This window comes from Tasmannia lanceolata, unplaced genomic scaffold (assembly GCF_043159265.1).
Source record: "Tasmannia lanceolata isolate RefF3 unplaced genomic scaffold, GAP_Taslan_0.1 ptg000020l, whole genome shotgun sequence".
In the NCBI taxonomy this organism is placed as follows: Eukaryota; Viridiplantae; Streptophyta; class Magnoliopsida; order Canellales; family Winteraceae; genus Tasmannia; species Tasmannia lanceolata.
Window position 1 is genome coordinate 11,424,199 of NW_027518697.1, and position 24,691 is coordinate 11,448,889.

The window sequence follows — 24,691 nt, forward strand, 5'->3', positions numbered from 1 at the left end:
CCACAGAAAAGTGTATGTCATGCGTGAAAGTACAATGTTTCCTAGTTCGGTGTGTTTGTTACCCAGTCCTAGTTGCCCTGTTCAACACAAATACACGTGTCCATGCCAAGTTATATAAGATGCCAGATAAAAGTTCTACTAGCCCTGACATAAGGTTGGAGTGTGGCAGCTGGCGTGGAAGGAGTTCCAATTGCTTTTGATGTTTTTGAAGAGTAATGTGAACCGTATTATGTACAGAATTCCATCAAGAATGGTTATACTAGAGTTTGTTGTGCACAAGCTACACACTTTCCAGGATCTTTTGTTTTCTTTTTCTTTCTTTTTTTCTTTTTTTTCCTATTTTGATAGGTTCCAGTATATAAGTTTAGAATAATTAAAACGACAAAAAATGGTCCAATAGAAATGGAACATGGAGTTCATGAATATATGAAAGTATATCCATGATTTCTCAAAAGATTATGACCTGAGAATGGAATAGAATTGAAAGATAATAAGTTCTGGATGTGAATACTGACCGTTCAAAGTCGTCTTTGTAACCATATATCCTGTCGCGGTTGAAAAATTCCGAATGATATAGAGGTTCAATAAATGTAACCCCAATACCATAGACGACTCTACTCATAGAAAAAAAAATTAATTAACACAAAGAATGTATTTTGGTAAAGTTTAACCAAATGAAATAGATTGTCATAATTACTATTTCTTTTGGTGAGCTTATTATGGTCATGTTATTGTGTCTTTATGTTTTTATTTCAACGGTACTTTCTGAACTAGGAAATATCAAGAAAAAGCAAATATCAAGGAATAATTCAAATTTTGCTTCATGTTGAACAAACACCATTCTCACCCAGTCCAAATTATGTTTCCATGCCAGTGACCATTAAAATAAGAATGAACCTCAATTCCAACTTTCCGTAGTCCGTGCACTTCATCCAGGTCCAGGCAAGAATACCTGTTTAAAAGAGAGATTCTTTTACATTAGTAGCTCATAAGCTTCCAATTCACAACAACATACGCACAATGCAACGTAGATGGCTATTGAGAACACAATGTTTTCACATATTTATTCTGCCAAGATGGAAAATTCCATTTCACAAAGATATTCATACAAAGCAAAATGGATGGCAGTGAGAACATTTACTGCACTTTCTTTCTTTCACTGTAAAGATTTATTATTTCTAGATGGAAAATCATTTAGTAAAGACTACAGACATTTGGCTTGTAATTGGGTAAAAGTCCTTAATAAGGTCTTGCCAAGAGAATCTCATGCTCCCCTTCCCTTTTCTGGATTATGGCTTACCAGTATATATAACTTGCCGCAACACAAGAAAGTAAAATTAGTAATATGAAGCAATTTTCTGTAATCATGCAATAACAAAACATGGCAGGAATGGTTGCTTCAGGTTATTAGAAGCAAAAAAGTTTCATAGGCATTGTATTGTAATGGAGGAGCATCCACAACCTGAAGAAATCCTGGTAGTCTCAGTATTGTTCACAGTTAAGTGGGGCCCACGTGGACCATCTACCAAACATTGAGGCCATGAAATCCAGCTGCAGGAGAGGGGATGGACATTATTGTAATTTGATCATTTTGACCAAGGTCAAATGTAATCGAAAATGATAAAAATAACCGTGTCTGCTATTTTTGTATATAGCGGGGACGGCCGACTTGTTTTGGTCATATGATGGTGAGGGGGAGGGTTATTTTCTGGATTTGATTAATTTCATCAGAGTTATTTTAGGAGGTCGGTTAATTATTAGGAGTCCAAGTACAGTTGCAGTAGGAGTTGTAGTAGGATGGTAAGGAGAACTATTGTAGCAGGAAGTTGGGTTAGGCTAAGCAACTTGGACTAGGATCAATTAGCAAGTACGTGTCTTTTTACTCGCTAGCTGTTTTTGTAGTTCTTATTTTTCAAAAAATTGTAAGGCTTTTTGGCCAAAACGATTATGTTGGTTGAATGGAATAAAAAAAGTTTAAGCTGGGTGATATTTGTAAGCATTTAACTCCAACATAGACAAAGCAAAAGCTCAGATCCATCATAGGTGTACATCTAAAGCAAAAGCTCTGATCTATCATTGTTTACATCAATCCATAACCATAGAGAAATAGGGAAAGCAACAGTGCAAGGGTGCAAGGTTTACGGCATACTTTGGTAAAATAACTTCCACCAAGTTTCCCTTTCTTTGCATTGCATGAGACAATCCCGTCACATATGATGCCAAAGATCCAATTGAAACCAGTGGTTCCATTTCAGTACAAATATGCACAATGTGAAAACCTTCTCTGCATTTTGGGAGACAGAATGTGAGAGGGAAGCTAAACAATGACAGAATGAGCATGATATTTTACTTTACAATCAAATCTCATTAGAAAAGGGAAAGAAAAGAAAAAGACAACAATACTTCTCAAAATTGTTGCAGTACAATGCACAAATGAATGAACATGATTTCAAAACAAACCTTTTTTTTCTGCTGTCAGTTACCTGGACAAACGCCCAGCAAGCAAACAGTTAGTAATCGCCAGCAATTACATACATTGTAGTGTAAAGTCTACACTTATGTCCCTATAAATGTTGGATGTAAATTTCACTAAGTTACTAATTCATTATCGGGTTACACCTGTCCATTAGTTATAAACACATCAAAATGTGAGTAAATAACTTATCACATTTGTCTGATATCATAATTTTCACTAATGTAAATTTGTGCAACAACACGTAAAGGCCACAACCACGAAACATACTACCCATATGTCATTAAGTAGACATGGTTAAATTTTGTGTTTCTAGAGTTTAAGACCTGACGAAGTAGACCCACAGTAATTCAAGCCAGAAAATAGAAGAGCTAAAACCCAAATCCTATTGACCATTCTAGTTTGTTCCAGAAGAGCAACACTTGCATACATCTATTTACAGATTATGCCCATTGGAGATGATAGAAGTGAACCCTACTAGAGCCAGGAAATTTTTTTTCCATGGAAAAAAAATTCCATTGATTTTTTCCCTTGATTCGAACAACCCCTAAAAGATAAACTAGGAAATATGTTTCGAATGAAATAAATATCAATTTTGAAATATTATAAAAAATTAGCTCTTTAAATTTAGTTTCGAAGGAAATAAATATCAATTTTGAAATACTATAAGAAATTAGCTCTTTAAAATTATCTCTTTTGAGCCCCTCAATAATGAGTAGAATGCACATTTTTGGATGCTTGATCAGATACCTGTCTCTAAATATATTGTTGAACATTTGAAAGAGAAGTACAAAAATTGCAAACCAAATATGGTGCTTGTGCATGAGTCTTCATCAATGCACCAAAAATGCCCTAATCATGGAAGTAGAGGACTCATGGGCATCCCAATATTCAGATTAGGAGACGCAGAAACTCGAAGATAATCAAGATAAATTTGAGGCTTGAGCATCTTCTCGCTTCTCAGGTGGAAAAGTCCTTTGGTTAGGGAAGCACTACTCAACTACTAGCTTTGCACCTTGTTCCATGTGTGGAAGAATATCATTGTGACTTATCATTAGTTTAAGCTGGGTGATAAGCATGCAAAAATTATAATTGTTTATACAAAAAGGGTGACTGTAGGGTCACTTTATTAACATGAGTCGAAGAAGCACTTGCGAACAGTATTCCAAAAAAAGATATTGAACTGAGTAGGGAAAGATGGAAATCAAGTGGATGAAAAGAAATTTGAGCAGCAATCCCCCCCACCCATCCTTGTTGCCTTCAATTGGGGCAATCTCATTCGTGTTTCCATACCGAAAGTTGAGCAGATCAAGGGAAAAAAAAGATATTGCAGAAAATAGCTAAGGGATATGTATGAAATGCTAGTTTACATTCCAAAGAAAAATGCATTGAGTTGATTGATTTACCTTCAATGGACATTGGACAAATATTAGCGGAGATTGAGCTATAAGCTTGCCTGCTTCAGTAGTCAAGCTCTAGGATGCTCTAATGAGAAATAACTATGAAGAAAGGCGATTGAATAGCCAAAATACAGCCTTCTCTGTGGCAAACACGAAAAATTACAAAAGAATTGCTAAAAGAAAGACAATCCCCTTTCTTTCAATCTCTAAGAGGCAACACCAGTAAACAATGGCTCGGAAATCAGACTTTGTCTGCTTCTTGAGGTCTGATTCTCTGAAATATCTTATTTCCTAGAATGGATTGTGGTCAGAGGCTTAATAGAGTTCTCAGGGACTTTGATAGGAATATATTGGTACTACTAGAATCTTGATAAGATTAAATTGTGAACAAATTAGAATCTTTGTAAGAAACAGATCTTACAAAAATTGATGATGATAATATCAAACTAATGAGAAAGTTGCAAAAAATGGAACGACTCCATGGAATTGAAGAGAGGAAAATTTTACGATTGTAATTGTACTTAATTGGGTTAGAAGAGAATAGTATGGATCAATCCTTCAAAGTATCATTTTGCATCAAACTCAACTCAACTCAACTCAACTAAGCCTTTGTCCCAAACTAGTTGGGGTCGGCTATTTTGCATCAAACTATAGGACTAAATGTTTTAGCTACACCTTAAAGTGAGTGCAAATTCAGCAAGTATGGCAGAATGGTACAATGGTTACTTACAAGCTTAATACCTTGGATACTCCTAAATGTTCACAAACAACCCCAGAATGGGCTGTCTACAACTGGGAAAGCTGACTAAGGGATTGCACGCCACTAATGCTTCTGCATTGAGGATGAGACTTGAAACACTTCACACTCACGAATGTTTTTCTAGTGGAGGGACAAGTTTTGGTTTACAGTCACAAATATTCTTTTTACCTAGTCTGCATGAGTTAATTGCAAATTATCTTATTTATTTTTGCTTGCATCAGTTCAGGCTATGTGATACAGGGCCAGCATTCATGCTTCTTGTCAAGATAGTATGGTTTTCTAGAGTTTTCTTCAGTGTACCAGTGTTTTTCCAAGAATAACGATCAAGGTAGTGAACCTACCTATTAAGCTAAAGAAACTAAAAAGGGGTTCATGTATATTATTTTATCATTAAAGCAGTGCCAAAGTTTTAAAAACAAGATTTTAGGCTCATTCATCTTTTATAGACAAGAATATACAGTTTTATACTTGATTAGTATTCATACCTTTTGCTTTCGTCAGAAAAGTTCCGAATATCTGTAAGAAGTTCTGTATCTTTTCTCTGGTTGATGTCATAGAAAGTACCAGCAATACTCGTCTTATTGTCCATGACCAGCCTACGGAGATTCAAAGCATTCTCTTTGTGGATCAGACCTGAAACGACCATTGAATCTATCCGAAGAAGCAATTCACAGCAAATTGATAGATCGTCCGGTTTAGCTACAGAGCCTGACAGAAGATCGCCACCATAAAGAATACCTAAGCATATACATACTTACCTATGTGCAAACAAATACATACATATATATAGTTCAAAATTTTTGAGTGTTGGCTCAACTTGGAACTACCCAAAGCCCTGGCAAGTTGACTCAGCTGATGCTTTCATTGATTAGGCTGAGTACAATGACTCAATGAAAATGCACAAAAGAATGTTGAAAAAAAAGGAAGAAAGTGATATTGAAGTATTGGGGTTGCTCACTGAATGAATAACTTGGAGATTTTTTGACAAATCATCCCACATATGTACTTGGAGCTTGTTTAGGTCCGAAACAGAGTTGAATAGGCTGAGTTTCGAGCAGACAAAGTGATTTTTGAAACGTTTATAGATATAGAACAATACATATTGCAACATTGATATGCTCAGTCTAGAAAAAGACAAGCTTAGCTGACTCACTACAAAATTATAGAAACCCCACTGTTATCATGTACAAGGGCAAATAGAAAGACCATCCAGGCATTAACTAGAGTAACAGTACAGTAGGAAGGCAGCCAAAGCCAACTGTAGCCTGCTAGATGAGTTGCATTCACATGTAACAAATTCCAAGGTACTTGTCCTTTGAGGTAAGGTACTTTTTAAACCCATTCACTTCTGGGGAGATCTAAAGCTAAACCAAATAAATGCGGGTATAATCTGTGTATGCGTATGTATGTACATTGCATAAATTATCATACAAACAAGCCAACAATGGCATGCATACGCAACAAGATACACATGCATCCTTGCAACATTCACAGAATGTTAGATGGATATTACCACGTTTAAAAAAAGATGGATACCACCACTTAAATCTAATAAATGGGGTTGGAGGCATCACCTTTTACCACATTTGCCTGCTTTTCTCCCTCCAACTGTTCTATTCTAGCAAGCAGCATTTGCTTTTCACTCTGAATTTTGTTGAGCTCTTCTACGGCCATAAGACGTTGCTTATTCAAGTATAGTATATCTAAACAGCCATCAGAAAATGCATAAAAAACAATCAAAAGCATATCTGCACAAATAGAAATGCATAAAACAACCATTCAAAAAAAAAATGCATAAAACAACTTCAGAGAGTGCATGCAAATAAGAGTTTTTTTTATTAAATCATAAATTGCTAATCATAATCATACAATTATAAAATTGTATTGTATCTATGGATTCAGGACTCTGAAAAAAGGGTGCAATATGCACTAAACATTGATTAAAAAATGAATGATCCCCAAAAGCACTTGGGACCAAATGCAACACTGGTTGAATGGTTTGGCCGCATCAAAATGCGAAAACACTCATTCAAATTCCTTTTTATGCATGTGAATGATCTTAAGTAGGTGAGGTCATGATGCATGTGGGCATTAGATTTAGAATTTGTACATAGAGAACATAAGTTTAAATATGGGCTCTAAAGAATTTTTTTGCAAATTCAGAAATATTTTTACCCAACGGAGTTACTCTTTAAATGATAAGCAAACCCATCAGTTCATCATAGTCCATCGACAGGCGAATATGCAATAATATTTTAACAAAAGCATATAAAAATTTGCAGCAAACACTATTCAGTCTATTCTGAAGCACAGCACACCAAACCCCGCGCAAAGAGATAAAACCATCAAAGAACCTTCAACAGGGCCTTACTTCTTTGTGCATCATTGAAAAGTTTCCAAATGTCATTGTGGTTAATTTCTAGCTTGCAATTGGAAGATTCCAATGATTCCTGAGAAAATTACAACTAACTCGATAAAGTGACAAAAGAAATGGTAGATAAAATGGAAACACATCCAAATGGAGTGGTGATTGCTTACAAATCCAAATAGAGTGGTAATTGCTTACCTGAAGCGCGCCCATGTTATGGTCTTCAAGCCTAGAATAGATGTTAAATAAAGAACTCATTACAGAAGCAATCACAAAGAGAGCACATATAGACAACAAACTAATATTTACTCCATATATAAAGATTCTGAAAATGAACTAACAAAGTTCTCATTCTTCCTAAAAGAAAAGGTTAAGCTAGTCAAACAGTGCAACTTTGTGAGAAGAGCTTGCCTCAAACCCATGCCTACACACACGGACGATATACATCTATAGAAAGCTAGCCACATAAGCATATACACCGAGCATGTGCACATATGCTTGTGCAAAAGGCAATATGCTGCCTCACAAATGGGCAGTAATATACTAAATACATTTAAGTTTATAGTCCCAACACGATTTTCTGTTTGGTGGAAATCTAATCTAGTTCCAAAACTTATGATTTTGTGAAAAGCTCGATATTATCTCTAAGTAGGAATCTGCGGAAAGAATAGAAAAAATTGAGTTCCTCATTACCAACTTCACACTATATTCATAGATAACTGTCTCTTATTCCGAAAGATGATAAGGAAAAGATGCTACAGATAGTGAATGGTTTCAACATACAAGAACTCAATAAACATCTCTTGCTTCAAATAGTATGCAAATGCTATAAATATTTTCAAGTTATCGTAATGCTTCAAAAGAAACCGTAAATCATATTTGAGTTTCTTGCAAGAATCCTATATTTTTGTATTTCCTTTTTTAAGGAATACGTAATAAATTTACAGTACTTCAGGGTTGCTCCATTGTGACCTGGTGGTCACGGGTTCGAGTCACGGAAACAGCCTCTCTGCAAAGCAGGGGTAAGGCTGCGTACATCTAGCCCTCGCCAGACCCCGCAATGGCGGGAGCCTCGTGCACTTGGCCGCCCTACTTCAAGGAGAAGTTCAAATAGAAAAGGTTAGGAATACAGGAACTGAAAAAATAACAGGAGAGAATTGTGTTGGCGACTGCTGTATTGTTATTCCATTCTACATTAGTAAGAGGTCATTGTATCTTTGTACTTATCTCTTTTTACATGTAAGATCATGATCAAAATCACACATAACAGACCTCTGAACTGAAATATTATTGCAAAGCTAATGTTCCAGTCACAGCCAACAAAGAAGTTCATATGTTGACAAATCATGCTAGCAAAGTAATAAACTCAAGTCTGTGGATGGATGCCACAGATTTCTCAATTTTCTCCAACACACTGCTCAATCAAAAACTTGTGAAGGAACTGGCCCCCTATCAGCCAATACATATTTTCTCGTACGTTCAAAAGAGTTGTCATAACCAACAAATTAAGCAGGAAGAAAAGGATAAATCCATTTCACTCTAGTTGTAAATAACTGATTGATCTAGAGTTTAAAACCTAGCAAGGTCTGGAATCCAAGTCATGGGATTAGACGGAAAAAATGTTTAGAACTCGCGGGTTAATCATTAACTAGTCCGAGTTGACCCAAATTTGGCTCTACTGAGTCAATAAAAAAACTCAGAGGGTCAATCAATAACTCTCTGAGCTTCGACCTAGTTTCAGCATAGCCCATTCAAGTACGAGATTCAGATTTGAGCAGAAACAAAAATTTAGAACTTGTTCTACAAAAGCAAGCTTCTTTTTCCTCTCAATGAAGTTTTCAACCTGTAAAATGTCACAATACAATCGCTTACTAGTTCGAGGATTATCTACACCATTCAAAGAAGTAGAATCCACTTCTCAACCGTTTTCGAGTTCAATTCTGATGTTTGTAGCCATTCCTGAAGGATTTCAAATTTTCAATACCTCGAAAGATATAAAACTTCCCTATTCTAACATTCACGACAATATATTCAACTCTCCAGGCGTGTTTTAGAGCAATTCGTCAGACAAATACACAATTCACGGCCGAGATTTCCTCCAACTAAGAAAAAAGTATATAAAGAAGAGTGAAATTTAGTTCACCTGGAACAACCAACTGTACGAGCTTTAAGCGTTTGATGTTTGGAAGATTGGAAGTGGAATAAACGAGGCAGATGGATCGCAGTATTCGCCAGAGACTCCATCAATACTCAGAGAGAGAGAGAGAGAGAGAGAGAGAGAGAGAGATTTTGTTTTAATTTTTGAAGAGGATGAAGAAAGTGCAGTTGGATCACGTGAGACTTGGGAACGGGCACTAGATCTCAACCATGCGTTCAGTGGACTCTTGGAGGACATCGATCAACTAATCTATCTTTTAAGCCAACTATTAACTATATGCAAGCAATCATAAGACCTCTCCAATCCAATGATATGTGCTGTGTTTATTATAGTCCATTATTCATGGTCGGGCCCAGCAAATGAAAATTTTATAAAATTTGGTGAATTTGTGATCTAGATTGTGTCTAGATTGTGCTTGGTGATACCACATAGATTAGGGTGAAATCTCTAAGAATCACGAAACCAAATCCGGGAAGCCAATGAGGATGTACTAAAAATCCCCAACAGTTTTATCCGCTTTTGAATATAGTTTTCTGTTTCTAACTTCTGTTCACCGGAAACACTAGGGATTTTACCCTCATCTCTCCACTTGGAGACACCGATTTCTCAAGAAATTCTTTTTCATGAGGCTCTGTTTCTTTGGCCGACAAACAGAACGGGCTGCAAATGAACTGAGCCGGTCACGAACATGTTTGGGTTCGGACCCGAGCCCAAAAATCAGGCTCGTCAAATAAACGAGCCGAACTTGAGCTTTGTATAATTCGGCTCGGAAAAGCTCGTGAGCTTTTTAGGCTCGGTTCATAAAGCCGAGCCGTTCAGATGAGCCATATGCGCATGGATTTAAAAGTTTAACGTTGCTATTGGCTATCTTGTGTAGGTCCCGCAAAGTAGAGTAAAGGAAAAAAAGAAAAAAAAGACCCCGACTACTATACTCTTTGCGCAAATACGTCGTCAACTCTCTCTCTCTCTCTCTCTCTCTCTCTCGGATAAACTCCCCCCTTCAACAGATTTCTGCAGATAGGGTTTTTTTATAAAAAAAATTCTGCAAGTCTTTTTTTTTTTATAAAAGGGTTTGTGATATCTTCCAACAAACATTATTTCTGATTTCTAGGGATTGTGATTTCTCTGGAAAAAAAAATCAAATAACTGTGAATATTTTCATGGTTTCTGCAGGTCCCCTTTTTTATGTTATTTGCAATGATATACTTGCTGTTTCACAAACCCTATTATGTTTTTTATGTTCTGCAAAGAGGATTTCTGTTTAAGTTATTTGCAAGTGGGGATTTCACAAATCCTAGACATTTTTGCATGTGGTGATTTCACAAACCCAATTGAATTTAGCTGCAGAGGAGTAGGAACGACCATGGATTCCTAAACCATGGAAGAACAACCTAATTTCAGTAATTCAGAAGGATTGGAACTTAATGGTATTTATTTGATTTTTTTAGGCTTGGCTCATTAAAAGCTCGGCTCAGGCCCGTTTCGTTTACTAAACGAGCCGAGCTCGAGCTTTGTGGAATTTTGACGAGCCAAACACGAGCCCAAAAAAAAAAAGCTCGTCACGAGCCGAGCCCGAACACCCCAAAGCTCAGCTCGTTTGCAGCCCTGCAAACGGATTGTGCATGGGCATCATAAACAGAAGACAGAACCTACATAAGAAAAAAAAATGTTTACTTAATTTAGAGGTAAATATTAATTTTTGTTTCCTGTAAGTGTAAACGAAACTTGATCACTTTTTCCATATGTAATCAATCAATGAAATCGCAAGAAATTTTGGAAAAAAAAAATTTATTTTTTCTAAACTTTTCTAGAAAATTCCTGCAATCCAAACAGGGCCTTGATTTCCTCAACAATTACATAACCGGCACCGATACATGACTAGGCTAACAAAATACATACAAATTGCCAAATTTCAAGGTTGGGTATTTGCTTAAACAATATCCAGCAAGAAAACAAATCCCCACCATGGGATCTTCTTCTTCGAATGCGGATCTTGCCCACATCATGTGATCTCCATCATCGAATTAAAGGGCATTTTTTATAGGAAAAGTTCAGAACTTAAATCCCCATCATGGAGAAAGGTGAGATTTCTGCTCTTTTTGGCATCATTCATGGCAATACATTATTAGCCTGAGCTACTGCAGTGATTTTCATAAAGTAAGAAAGGATGAAACCCAAAAAAAAAAAAAAAGCACTTTGCCTCAATCACCACTGATCACAAAGGATTAAAATAAGGTTAATCATGTTAAGCAAGTTGACCAAGGGAAACTAATGAGAAAGAATCAGTTTTTCTTTTTTTTTAATTTTCACCGCTGGGCTAGTTTGCGCCTCTTCGCTCTCAGCCTCTCTTCTTTCTCTTCCTCCTCGATGAGGCGGAGCTCTCTTTCATCCTCTTCTCTAGCTATTCTGGCACTGCAAAACAAATATAGACCCGCATTAATGAAAACATTCATATTGACAACATAATTTAGAATTTAAGGGTGCAACTTGGGTCGGGTTGAGCTTTTGCTAAAAAATGAAATGAAAATAACCCAAACCCCTCCCCCATTTCTATCATAAAACCTCAACCAAGTTCACCCTCAACCCATCCTGATTTTATTGTAAAAACTCAACCCGAATTCCCAAAAATCGACCCACGTAACGCACCTAATTTAGATAAATTCAGATTAATGAAGCTCGTGGAAATTGAACAAGTAGAAGTCATTTATTGTAATTTATCAAATTTTACATATCTATTTTTTCCACAGCGTTATTTTTGGTGCAATATCACCCAATCACGACCAATAAGTTGACAGATATTTCATACTGATCAAAAGAACCTTCATGGAGAAGAAACACGAAATGAGGAGAGCGCTATTCCTTACCTTCTCTTCTCTTCTCTTTGGATGTCGGCGAAGTTAGCCTCCATGTCACTGAGGTCCTCGTCATCCCCAGCAAATTTATTAGGATTATACCTGGCAGAAGCAAAATGCATCCTCTTAAATTCAGCAAAAAACAATATAGAGCTGAATTTTCTCCAAGGTTCCAAGATTTCTTTTTTTCCATTCATAATTCATTGTTGTACCCAGCTAAATTTCAGAAACATGGGTTTGTCAACTCGAAATTAGGAAGGGAGAATCAGGAGGCCTAAAAGATGGTGGTTTTTCTATTTATTTTTTTACAGCTTATAATTTCACCTCTTTTTGCCTATAGGTGGTTGGAGAAGATGCCTCATTTACAATTTGAGTCTAGTCTTTTGACAATAGATGGTTTCAGAATAATGTTATTTTGATTGTTTGCAATAAACGACATTCGGAAGATAATAACTTCGATGTTTTGAGTTTTGGCTATTGGCAGTTACTATGGTTGTCAAATTTGCTTTTCAAAATCTTCTTTTTTTTGTTTCTGCAGGAATAAAAGTACAAAGAATATAAGTTATACCTCAATTAATAAAAATAATCAACATTCAATAAAAAAAAGTAACTCAACATGAAATTGTCAATCTTCCAAAACAATCCATCACTTTTGGTAAATCATTAACGATTTTTCAAAAAAAGCTGGGTAAGGAGTAGATTTAAATCTCTCGAATCCTTGAATCATTACATTGAACACGGCAGCAAAAACAAATGTAAGAAAGCCAAAGGGAAAAAAACAGAGAGAGAGAAGCTGACCTGAACATATTCCTGATCATTCTACTGATCGACGCCCCATCACCTTCATTATCATCATCTTCATCAGAGTATCTATTTACAGGCTGCTTCTTCTTTGGACGATTCTCTTGCACAGTACGTGATGGAATTTGTTTAGGAGTTTTCAGCTGCATAATTCCAAAAAGAAAATTTTACACTCAGAACAGGCAAGAAGGAAAACAATTGAGATGTATATCACCAAATCATACGATAAAAATATATACACCATTTGTATGTACCAGAATTTCAGTGTATGGGCGCACATTAACACAAGAAAGAATCAAAGAACAGAGCAAAGGAAAATACAATCAGGAGCAACCCGTATTTTATTCATAAACAAGGTAGCTTCATTAATGGAAATACAGCCCTGCAATTAAGCTTCAAGAGAAACAAAGCTTGCCGTATATCAAACAATCTTTTAGTAGAATTGTGAAAAAAGAAAAAGAAAAAGAAGGAAACATGCATTTGCTATAAAATGATAAATACCACTCTAACGAAAAGATAATTACACCTACTGACGCATATATATATATATATATATATATATATATATATATATATATATATATTGGAATGGCACACCTACTAATACATAATAATGCAGAAGCATTTGTGATAATCTAGTTCTAGGTGGGTGTGGGTGTGTGTTAGAGAGAGAGATAGAGAGCCCGGGGGGGATATGAACCTGAGGTTTCGAAGACGACGCATAATCCGGAGGTTTTGAAGAAGACAATGGCCGTGTTGGCATCCCCTTATGCTTGTCCAGTCCTAGTGGTTCCCTTTTTTGTTCTGAATATTGCTTCTGGGCAGTAGAGATTGGCTTTGATGAAGGTGCTTTCTGAACAGAACTATGTATACCCACTGAAGAAGTCTTCTTAACAACACTGGAAACAGGTGCCCTAGGGAGCGGAGCTTTCAGCCCCATGGGCCGTCCAGGCCCATTTCCAGCATTACTCGCCGGTAGTTTTCGAGGATCAGCTGAGGACAGTCCTGACCTACTTGCAGAAGCCACCTTTTGGTGCCCCAATTTAGTCTGCATTTGGCGATTTGAAGAGATTGAGTTCCTTCCTAAGTGTCCATTGGAAACCGGCCTAGGAGGCTTGCTCATCAGTGGCTTGCTCATCGGTGGCTTGCTCTTTAACGGCACATGAGTTGGTCGGGCATCTTCCACATCAGTAGAAACCTGTATAAGTCTTCTCAATGAAAATACTATGCATGCTTAAAAGCTTTCAAAGTCAATAGTTAGATGCCATGCATTAGACCAGGAACACACCAGAACTCGGAACAGAAGCCTTTCGAGGTGCAGTCTCCATAGCAGGTGCAGGAAGTTCTGCATCATCTGACAGTAGAAACGAGTAGTCCCGCATATCTTTGAGCGTCTGTGCTTTCTTTTTAATCTGTAATAGACGTGTAAACCATTTTTTTATTTTTTTTATTTTTTGAATGGCAAATAGACAGGTAATACATAGCATGTATTAGATACTACAAGTGACATTCTAAAGGACACACAACAGATAATAAAGATTGTGCTTATACCTCATTAACAGCCTTTCGTGGCTGCTCATGTACATTGGGCTTTGCCACTGTAGTTGCAGAAACAGGACCCATTTTGTTCTGCAATAGCACGTATGATTCTAAATTTATGTCGAAACCAACACAAAAATTACAAAATAACCAAAATGTTTTCATTTCCATCCCAACCAAAACGCATAAGAAACCAAAATCGTAAGTGTAAATATTATATTATTTTGGTCAAAACTTGGAAACATGTCAATTTTAGTAAAAATCTTATAGAATCACGAAAATGTATGAAAATATATGCAAATGATGAAAATTTAAGATGGAACTTCAGTAGAAGCTATATCTATTTATTAAAAATAAAAAATAATCATTTTTATATTTGAAAATCATAAAAATAAAAATGGGTAAAGGACTAATATGAATAACACAATTAATACTATTATAGTGTTATATAATATATTTTATAATATTATAATTAATTTTTGAGGAAAGTGTTCCTGCGCTGCAGCGCAGGGAGCTCCCTGCGCCTTAGTGGCTTATAAAGCCTCCCATTCGTCACTTTTTGTGGACCCACAAAGGTGGAGTCGCTATACGAACCAATGGGAGGCTTTATAAGCCACTAAAGCGCAGGGAAGCTCCCTGCGCTGTAGCACAGGAACACTTTTCTCTTAATTTTTTGTATTTTATTAAAAATTAAAAAAAACATTACACCTTTAGAACAACTAACAAAATCAAGGCATGTGCAGAATTAGCCATGCCCTATTATACGTAAAATTTATGTGATATTTTCTAGGGATTTTTGCAAAAGAAGTCTTCTACTTTTCTTTATTTGCAAAAAAGAGTCTTCTACTTTGACCATTTGCAAATAGAGTAATAAATTTCCGTGAATTTTGCAAATCAGATCATGCCATCAATTTGTGACCAAAATACCAAGATGTCCTGATATGTGAAAAGACAAAAACTACCTTGTAAAGAAACCAAAATACCCATGACAGTCAATGATATGTTTTGAAACAAGGGTGTGGGAATATCATTTGAATATATACTAGCAATCTTGGCCACGCTGTGTGTGACTGTATGGGTGTGAAAGAAAAATGGGCCCACACCATCAAAACTGAGGTGTAAAATGATGGGGCCCACACCATCAAAACTGAGGTATAAAATGATGGGCCCCACCCCATGCATTGGTTTGAATTGAGTTGGTGGAGCCCACCCTATCAAAATATATTACTGGGCATCGCGGGTATTTTGGTCTTTTTACTAGGTGATTTTCATCTTTTTTGCATAATAAGGACATTTTGGTCTTTCTATGAGTAAAAAACAATCCACCCAAGGTATTTTGGTCACAAATTGATGGCATTACCTTATTTGCAAAATTCACTCAAATGTGATGACTCTATTTGCAACTTTTTTTTTTTTGGATAGATACTCTATTTGCAACTTGTCAAACTAGAAGACTGGTTTTGCAAATAAAGCAACATAGAAGACTTCTTTTGCAAAACTCCCTATTTTCTATTTTTTGTCATAATTTTTAAAAATTTATTTTTTTTAAAATATCTTTTTTTGCCATTTAGTGTATTGGTGGTATACTTTTTTTTTTTTTTTTGGAATGGTATGCTATATCAGTATGTGTTACATAATTATATTTATATGAATTGCATGTAAAATGGGAGGTTTATATGAATTGTATGTGCAATGTTGTAGGTACTGGATAGCGTGTTTCACTAGGTGTTCGATGTTAATAAACAATTATGGGTGGCATTTTTTTAGCTTATATGATTGTTTTTGTGTGTATTTATGGTTATTCTAGCTTTTTCTTGAAATTCCATCTTAAATGTCCATTATTTGCGTATGTATTCATCTGGTTGTACGATTGTACAAGATTTCTACCAACATTTTCATCCGAAACCGACAAGTAATCATTTCTGTCATGACCATAATGCATACCAAAACCGAAGCTTGAAGCCTTGTGAAAAAATAAGCAGTATAAAAACAAAGGTCCATGATACATACACTCGAATGAGAATTCGGAACCTTGGCTGTAATATGCTGAGTTTGTAAAATCGAGCGTCTTTCCTCAAGTACTCTTTTCGCAATAACAGGCTGTGATGGACCAAAAAAGGAGCCATAACTGCATAATAGAGTAATCATTTACCAAGGATCATGAATGTTATGTAAAATCCAGATTCAAACTTAAGGATGTCATTCAAATGATTTTTAGAACCCCCTTAACTAGAAAAAAGTAAAAGATTGGAATTGGCTTGATTCCCATTGTGCAACATAAGCAATGGTGAAAATTCTTATTTGGAAATCTCAAATTATATTATGCATGAATTAAAAAAAACCTCGGGCAAAATTTTGCTGCTTCTTGAAGTTGCAATATATTGGAACCACTCAATAGCATGCAACTTACATCTTTTATGCTATCCAAAACATGATAACAAGTAAACATATCAGCATATTTTAGTATCGTAGCAGTCTCTGTTAATAATTACAAGCATTAAGGCAGAGCTTCTAGAGAGTTTATAAGTTGCGGGGATTTTTCTCACATTATTACATGTGGGCATCGAAGCCCAATCTGGCTACCAGGATTTGCTAACATCACTTTGGAAATTTGAGAGAAAGTAGTCCCAAGTATGTTCATGAGAAAACTTAAACAAATGACCTCTCAAAAACTCATCCTACATCTGAAATCAAAATGACAAATAGCCTCTCCTAATATCAGCTAAAAATGAAAACCTACAAAATATATGGAAGTCAACCAATGAACCATCCCCGTAAAAAAACCTAAATAAATGACCTTTCAGGATATACATTTCAGATACATCGTACATTTGAAATCAAATTGACAAAGAGCGTCTTGCTGCTCCTAATATTAGATAAAAAATGAAAACCTACAAAATATCTGGAATTCACTTGATAGTTGCAGAAATAGAGATCAACGCCGACTTCACCATTCATGTTCTTTCCAGCATATCACTGACATATTCTCCAGCATTAGAGTGTGCATAGCACGGTGTATTTGGGAGAGATCCACTATTCTTTATTCATTACTCCTCAGAATTCTCTAAATTCGAGTTTGTCCACTACAAATGACTTGTTTTATACTATTGGGTCAAGATGACGCAGGAAATATAGTTCCAGAAATACTTATCTCCATACTTTTAAGTTGGAGCAAGAAAGGAAAGCCCCACCACAAATTATATGATACAACTTAAAATTACCCTCATTCAAATGATATAAACATTGAGAGTCTGGAAATTTCAACAACGAATAAGAGAATATTACTTGACAAAGGGATCAAATAGTATCACAACATTCATATGTAGTAACAGAACTACAAAAAAGTTGGGAATCACTCGCAAAGAAGAATACTTTATTTCTCAAGCATTAAACTATCCAAAATACTTTAAAAGAACAAAATACATTTCTTCTTAAGATTCTGTTTGGTGCACAAGCCAATTGCATTTTCGGGTACAGTAGGTGTAAGCTTGCAACTTGTGTGAATAGAAACTAAATAGCAGTATAGCACCTCACCAATCATAGGATACATCACAGTTGTGTGCAAATCAGTAAAATTGCAATCTGTTTTTCAGAAGCATATTGTTAATTTTTTTTAATAAAACTTTGTATAAATAATCAATTTTATTCATCTTTAAAATAAATTGAATATAACTCCGGACGGAGTATCTCTGATCTCTCCCATCAGGATATGTTTTATCCTTCTCTTTTTGTTCTTTTCCTTTCCGTTTCTCATTTTCCTTTAGATTGAGTTCTTGTTGTTGATGAAATTCTTTAGAATCAAAGGAAATAAGAGTGTTCCGAATTCAAATTAAGGCCTTCGATGAAATCTGTGGTGTGTTCCAAATTTGAGGTCGAGGGTTCGATCCATCTTACCAACCAAAAAATAAATATTGCAGCTTAACCAAGTCAAGCCTGCATCACAAGTTCTCCAACACTGCTAAAGAGGGTGCATTTGCAGCACCCTTTTAGTATAAGATACCTAAAACTATGAGGTGAAAATTGTACTCATCAGTGAATCATTCAAATTAAGCTACGTGAAAACAATAAGGCATACTGTGCTAACTGTTCCACAAGTACAAAGCAAAAGGAGCTAAGCTTCTTGGACAAACTGGTAAGGAGTGACACTAGAACATTGCCCTCATCCTTTAACACTATGAAATAGAAATGCTAGGTCGCTTTAGGACCTTGTGGAGGGCTTGTGGAGTCATCATCTTGGTGTAAAAGACAGCATCCTTTGGCGCCTATAATCTAGTTGTGTGGGTTATTTGGAAGGAGAGAAACTGCGGGACCTTTGACAGCAAATGGTCTTCGTGCAGTACACTATTAATTTGGGGAGACCAAGAACACTCTTTGCTATGGGCCACCATGGGGAAGGAGTTCAATGCTTACTCCATACAAGACTTCCATCACTGTAGCCTCATCCAGAATGAGCAATGGCCAACTTATGCGAATAGGAATGATGGAACTAACAAGCTATAAAAATAACAAACAAACTTCATCGCACATGAAAAAGGGAAAGAGAATTCAACAAGCTATCATAAAATCCAACAACCACCTTCAAAGCAGGGAGCTGACAAACTATTTCCTACTGCTGGTATAGGAGGACTCTTGAGGGATGATCGGGGCATTACTAGGTGGGCTTTTTCTGGCCCCATTGGGGTCGCTGATTTCAATGATGCGGAGATGAGAGCAATCTTGCAAGGCATCAGATTAGTAAAGGAAAGAGATCTAAAAAAAATTGATGGTAGAGGGAGACTTGCTCAATGTAATCAGATGGCTTGATGGGAGCCGTCCTCACCCTGGAGGTTTAATCCTTTGGTCGATGAGATTCAGGATCGAGTAGCTGATTCTCATGTTTGTTTTCATCACGTGCGGAGATCAGCCGATAGGGATGCAGATAGACTAGCTCGAGCAGGGGTGGACAGAGAGTCTTTAAATATCTTTGATTTCCTTCTTTTTTTGAATGGTTAAATATCTTGATTTCCTCCCTTCTTTGAGGCTTTTTCGTTCCTCTATGTATTCCTTCTTTCGTTTGGTTTTGGTTTTGCTCTTGTATCGACCTCCTCGGACGTGTTCTCCTTTATCTTTTAACAAAAAATTTCTCACCATTCAAAAAAAAAAAAGTGAAAAATAAGTAAATCACTTACTTGTCATTTGGAGGCTTCTTCTTCCTTTCTTGAGAATTACCAAAGGCAGCAGCGGATTCCTTTTTCATTCGTTGTCTGGCTTTTTCCTTCAACCGCTGCCTCAACTCGAGATATTCCAGTTCCTCCTTTGTGGGCTTTGGGTCTTCTTTCTCCTTATATTCAGCTCCGTCCTCTTCTAGCTCCTCATCCTCTTCATACTCGTCCAAATCAACATCCCTCTGACGGAAATCCTGCATAACAAGAAAAATGGTTTCATTATATAATTACATAATATAAAAATAACTTGCTGAACTTTTCAAACAATGCAAGCTTACAGATCTATCATAGCCCTGCATTGCTCGTAAAATCGCCAATGATGCTGCTAGATCTCAACACCTGAAAGGCAAAAATAAGGAGAAATATCAACCAAGATTAATGATGACCACGCTCAAACCAAATACTTCTCTGTCTTTATCATTAAACCCAAACCCAACTGAAAAACCTAAGCCCAAAAATAAAAACCCAGCGAAAATAGAAGTCGATCATTGTATTTTTGGACAGTAAGACATACTGTGAAGAAATTTGACTGTACATGTTCATGTTTATCCAGAAACTATAATGAATTGAACTAAATTTTTCTAAGCCACCAAACCACCTCTTACGCAAAGAAATGAAATGATAAATAACCATAGTGTTCAAAGTCAAGAAACTAAGACAGTTACTGCGTCCATAAAAAATGCTTGAAAAAACCCCCAAAAAAAAAGCCTTGATAAATCAGAAAATGCCCAAAAACTAAAGAGAGGGAGGAGGGAATTGCCGATAATCCTGCAAATTTGCGAAAAAATGAATTATACCTCACGAATCAGGAAAAAAACGAATTTTATTGATCACCTGGTAGGAAAATTTAGTAGAAAATCAGCTTTCCATGATAATCGAACTGAAAAGGGAAAAATTACTGCCTATTTATAACGAACGAAAAGATAAAAGAGCGAGAGAAGAAAAAATCCAACTCGATCTCAAATAGATTGGACCAGCGAAATTGAAACCCTAGTCTCACAAAACCTAAAAAAAAATGGAGAAAATCAGCTTTACATGATAATTGGACTGAAAAAGGAAACAAAATCAAAACCTATTTATAACAAAAGAGCAAATGAAAAAAAAAAAAAGTCAATCTCAAATAGATTGGACCCGCAAAATTGAAACCCTACTCTCACAGAACCTACAGAGGACAGCGAAATTGAAACCCTAACCTCACAGAACCTGCAGAGGACCCGCGAAATTGAAACCCCAATCTCACGGAACCCACAGAGGACAGCGAAATTGAAACCCTAATTTCATAAAACATACAGAGGACCGGCAAAACTGAAACCCTAACCTCACAGAACCTACAGAGGAACGGCAAAACTAAAACCCTAATCTCAAAGAACCTACAGAGGACAGCAAAATTGAAACCCTAATCTCACAAAACCAACAGAAAAAAAAGGTCAAAAATTCATTCCAAGCGAGATTTGTAATCAAAGCCCTAAGAAACAAAGAACCAATCAAACAGATGTGATCTATAGATAAGCCACAAATAACAAAAAAATAGTAATAAAAGAAGCAATTTTTTGAGTATTACCAACGCAATAGATGAAAAACGGCTGAAATGGAATCCGAGGAGATCATAGATCAAATAAAAGCTGTTCCCACTGCAAAAACCCTCTATTGGTAGAGAAAATCCTCAGATCATACGAAACAATGACGGGGGAAAACAAGATTGAGATCTCCCGTAGCGAAACGCTCCAGAGAAATCAAAAGGAAGGCTCTGATTAGAAACCCTAGAAACCCTAAGGATAAGAGAGAGGGTTATTTGTAGCCTTTTTCTTCGCGGAGAAGGCTTGGGTTGAAGACATAAAAGCCAGTCTGACCCACGTACAATTTAAAGATTTACTAACCTACTCTACGCTTACAGCGTACTACGCACCCCTTTCGGCACCTACATTTTAAAAAAATCTATATAAATATGTAAAGAAAATATTATATTTATGGAAATGATTTCAGCAGAATCATATGTTTTAATAATTGCACCAGCCCCATCTTGTCTTTTCTTTTCTAACCCCGGCTTGGGAGCGCCTTTTGGGAACCGTAATAATTATTTTTTTTATGACATAGATTATATGCCCACTCCAATTTTTAGGGAGGGACTATTCCCCACAGATGCATGCAATCAGGCCAACCCAAACCAAACGGTACGTCAAAGGTGAGCATATCCATGACTTTGAGCCAAAGAGCCACACCCGTAGGGATTAGCTGTAATAACATTTGATAGCTCTTTAAATACTAAAAGACATGATGAGTTGTTGAAATTAGCTAATGGTTTGTCACGTGTCATCGTCAGACTTCACTGTCAAATCTTTCTATCAACAACTAGTGATTTGTCTTGTGTCTTCCAAGGTAGCTAGAGTCTGGACAATCCAAGCCCCTCTTAGAGTTTGTGCCTTTGGATGGGTGGTCTGTCGCGAAAAGATTCAAACGGTGGATTTCCTTCAGCATGTTTGGTTGCAAAAAGAATGGAAGACGGCTGGGCTTCTGTGGTATTCCGAAATGTCGGAAGATGTTTGGTTACCAAATTTGAGCTCAAATTCCATTTGACTACCTACCATCAAGGGGACATCATTATTACACTTTTGCTTAAGTGGCGCTGATATGACGAGAATTGTCCCCTCCACTAAAATTCAGATTGCAAACCTTATTTTTAGAGTTTTTATATGAGAAAAAGAGTGGAATTTGTTTGTCTTATATAATCATTGTTTTTTTCCCTTTATTTCTCTCTCTTCCCTTTGTCCCTCTTCCACCACCCATTTTGATAATGACACCCCAAATATTTTCACACATCTTCTAACAACCAAACGCCTTACCGTTTTTCCTTTTTGACTACCACTCTTCTCCCCAAGACAAGCCTACACAACTTCCATGCTTGTCACCTCCCCCTTTGATTACTTCTTCCACTAAAATCCCATAAACCAAACAAGGCCAAGCAAGAGATGATTATCATAGACCATTGCACCTTATGCGTTGAGGCAGGAGAAATGGCAAATCACCTCCTTATTCATTACAGAGTGGCTAGAGAGGTTTGGAGTAAAGTCCTTTGTCGTTTTGGCTTACATTGAGTCTTTTTTGAAAACCTTATTGATCTCCTTGTGGGGTGATCGGCAGTCCCATGGAAGAAAAAAGGGGGAAATTCTTTGGAATATTTCCCTTTTAGCTACTATTTGGGTTCTTTGGAAGGAAATTAATGTGAGAATTTTCAGAGATATCTCTAGAAGCCCTACATTCATTTTCATTTAAGTGATTACCCTTACGATTTCTTGGGTGAAATCTCTCCCATACTTTAGATTTGTTTCAGCATATGATCTATGGGCAAGACGGAGAGAGGTATGCTGCTGGAGTGTGGAAAAGAAGCAAAGAATAACTCAATAATGGGATCCCCTCTGCTTGGTTTTCTTAAGTTAAACTTTGATAGATCGAGTTTGGGTAATCTCGATCCGACTGGAATCGGAGGTGTCTTAAGAAATGATTTAGGAGAAGTTCTACAGACCTTTGCTGGTCCCATTGGGGAGACGGATGCGATGGAGGCTGAGGTGCATGCAGCTTTATCAAGGTATAAAATTATTGGCTAGAAATATAGTGGATAAAGTGGGGGTAGAAGGGGATTCCTGAATATTATCAAGTGGCTTAAAGGTCTGCAAAGCCCCCCTTGGAGATTCGATAGGTTTTTTGACAAGATGTTTGATTGGGGGAAATCTTCTAAAACATAATTTAAGCATGTACGTCGCTCGACCAATAAAGTGACCATTCAAAAAAAAAAAAAGATGAGCCAGTGAAAATATAAAACCATAGTTGTATTGATATCGTTTCCCTAGGTTTTTTCTCTATTTGTAAACAACAAATCACCCTTCATTTAACTCAATAATTATATTATTTTTGTTGGGGGTAAAATCTAATGACAAACTACACACCGATACATGGCAAAATCATATTGGCAACCACCACCGTCCCAGATGCTAAGTGATTCTCTGCTCATAGTTAGGAGTCGTACCCAGACATTTACAGAGGAGCCCGCTGCCAATGGGTCTTCGATAGTGCTTGGCCAATAAAATTGGTAACCATTAAAAAAAAAGATGGATTAGTGAAAATATCAAACCATAGTTGTACTGATATCATTTCCTTGAGTTTATTCTCCATATATAAACAACAAATCACCGTTCTTTTAATTCAATAATTATATTATGTTTGTTGGGGGTAAAATCTAACGACAAACTTCACGCCGACACATTGCAAAATCATACTGGCACCCACCATCGTCTCATATGCTAAGTGACTGCTCACAGTTAGGAGTTGCAACCAGGCATGTACGGAGGAGCCTGCTACCAACGGGGCTTCGATAGTGCCTGGCCAAACATCTGGAGATGCCCGGCCCTGACGCACTCAGCCAAGCAGTAACCTCTAAAAGGTCATGTGACGCTACCACCCTGGGAATTATTTCTATCAAAATACGAGACCCCACAACATCCTGTCACTCTATCGTTGTTATTATCAGTCACGATATGATGCATAAGTATCTCGTCAACCCAAGCAGATCGATGGTCAGAAACATCAGATGCACGATCGAGCCATCCATATTGCTCAACTCGATGATCCGCCCCCAAATCGACGATCGGTCGATTGAAATTACAAATGAAATATCTCAAAAAAGACAAGATCTGAAAAAGACAAGATTTTATAGGTAATCCTCCTCTCCTCTCCTCTCTCTCTCCCTCTCCTGGTTAACTTTTATCCAAACAGAATAAAGCTTATGGTTTTCCCAAGGTATACATTACATCCAAAATCCTGCACCCTTCCATAACTTTACTTCCCCGGAGAAAGCTTTAGCTTCCAAACAAAGCCTAAAGATTTTATTCTACAAATTTTTTCTCCTTTTTTTTAGAATTTGATTTAAAAGTGAGAAAAAGGAACATAAATGCCACTTAGGCGAAGGGGGGGATGAATGCCACGTAGGCGCCACATGGGCAACCAAGCAATAATTATATAAGAAACATGCTGGATAGTTTTCTAGAAATTCATTGCAATATTGGCAAAATAACAAAGAATCAATTTAACTTTTCTATAAAAATTCCAATGAACGCTGAGAGTTTGTGCAACCAAACAAGTGAA

At 36.7% G+C, this 24,691-nt stretch overlaps 2 protein-coding genes across 5 annotated transcripts in view; both read right to left on the minus strand.

The window, feature by feature from the left end:
• Positions 1 to 9,438, minus strand: part of LOC143853714 (UDP-Glycosyltransferase superfamily protein) — a 30,669-nt gene extending 21,231 nt beyond the window's left edge. For 2 of the 3 annotated variants that reach the window (XR_013237282.1, XR_013237283.1), the window contains exons 1-8: positions 9,145 to 9,438; positions 7,200 to 7,230; positions 7,005 to 7,083; positions 6,208 to 6,336; positions 5,119 to 5,341; positions 2,150 to 2,284; positions 848 to 952; positions 516 to 614 (exon numbers count right to left, since the gene is read on the minus strand). Coding sequence is in view for 1 of the 3 variants with exons in the window: in XM_077363435.1 (XP_077219550.1) it covers positions 516 to 614; positions 848 to 952; positions 2,150 to 2,284; positions 5,119 to 5,341; positions 6,208 to 6,336; positions 7,005 to 7,083; positions 7,200 to 7,230; positions 9,145 to 9,245 (902 nt within the window). In the remaining 2 variants the exon portion in view is untranslated. The remainder of the gene's footprint in view (positions 1 to 515; positions 615 to 847; positions 953 to 2,149; positions 2,285 to 5,118; positions 5,342 to 6,207; positions 6,337 to 7,004; positions 7,084 to 7,199; positions 7,231 to 9,144) is intronic. The other variant, XM_077363435.1, reaches the window with a different exon arrangement.
• A 1,775-nt stretch (positions 9,439 to 11,213) lies between these two features.
• LOC143854275 (uncharacterized) lies at positions 11,214 to 21,431 on the minus strand. Of its 2 annotated transcripts, XM_077364150.1 has the most exons (10): positions 21,117 to 21,431; positions 19,834 to 19,894; positions 19,520 to 19,749; positions 16,362 to 16,479; positions 14,364 to 14,441; positions 14,101 to 14,224; positions 13,513 to 13,991; positions 12,810 to 12,955; positions 12,024 to 12,113; positions 11,214 to 11,571 (listed from the first exon to the last, which is right to left on the minus strand). In XM_077364150.1, exons 2-10 carry the CDS (start codon positions 19,852 to 19,854, stop codon positions 11,466 to 11,468), a joined length of 1,392 nt encoding a protein of 463 aa, XP_077220265.1. In that variant the 5' UTR covers positions 19,855 to 19,894; positions 21,117 to 21,431; the 3' UTR covers positions 11,214 to 11,465. The 2 variants fall into 2 exon arrangements, with proteins under 2 accessions (XP_077220265.1, XP_077220266.1); XM_077364151.1 differs by lacking the exons at positions 19,834 to 19,894; positions 21,117 to 21,431 and having other exon boundaries at positions 13,513 to 14,010; positions 19,520 to 19,661.
• Between the last annotated feature and the right edge of the window lie 3,260 nt (positions 21,432 to 24,691).

What these genes read in the sequence shown, in the direction of transcription:
- LOC143854275 (XM_077364150.1), bottom strand. Translation starts at nt 19,854, where the DNA reads ATGCAGGGCTATGATAGATCT. An exon ending in GGCTTCTGTTCCGAGTTCTG is followed by an intron (nt 13,992 to 14,100) that starts GTGTGTTCCTGG and finishes CTGATGTGGAAG; the next exon opens with ATGCCCGACCAACTCATGTG. An exon ending in ATGATCAGGAATATGTTCAG is followed by an intron (nt 12,114 to 12,809) that starts GTCAGCTTCTCT and finishes TGCTTCTGCCAG; the next exon opens with GTATAATCCTAATAAATTTG.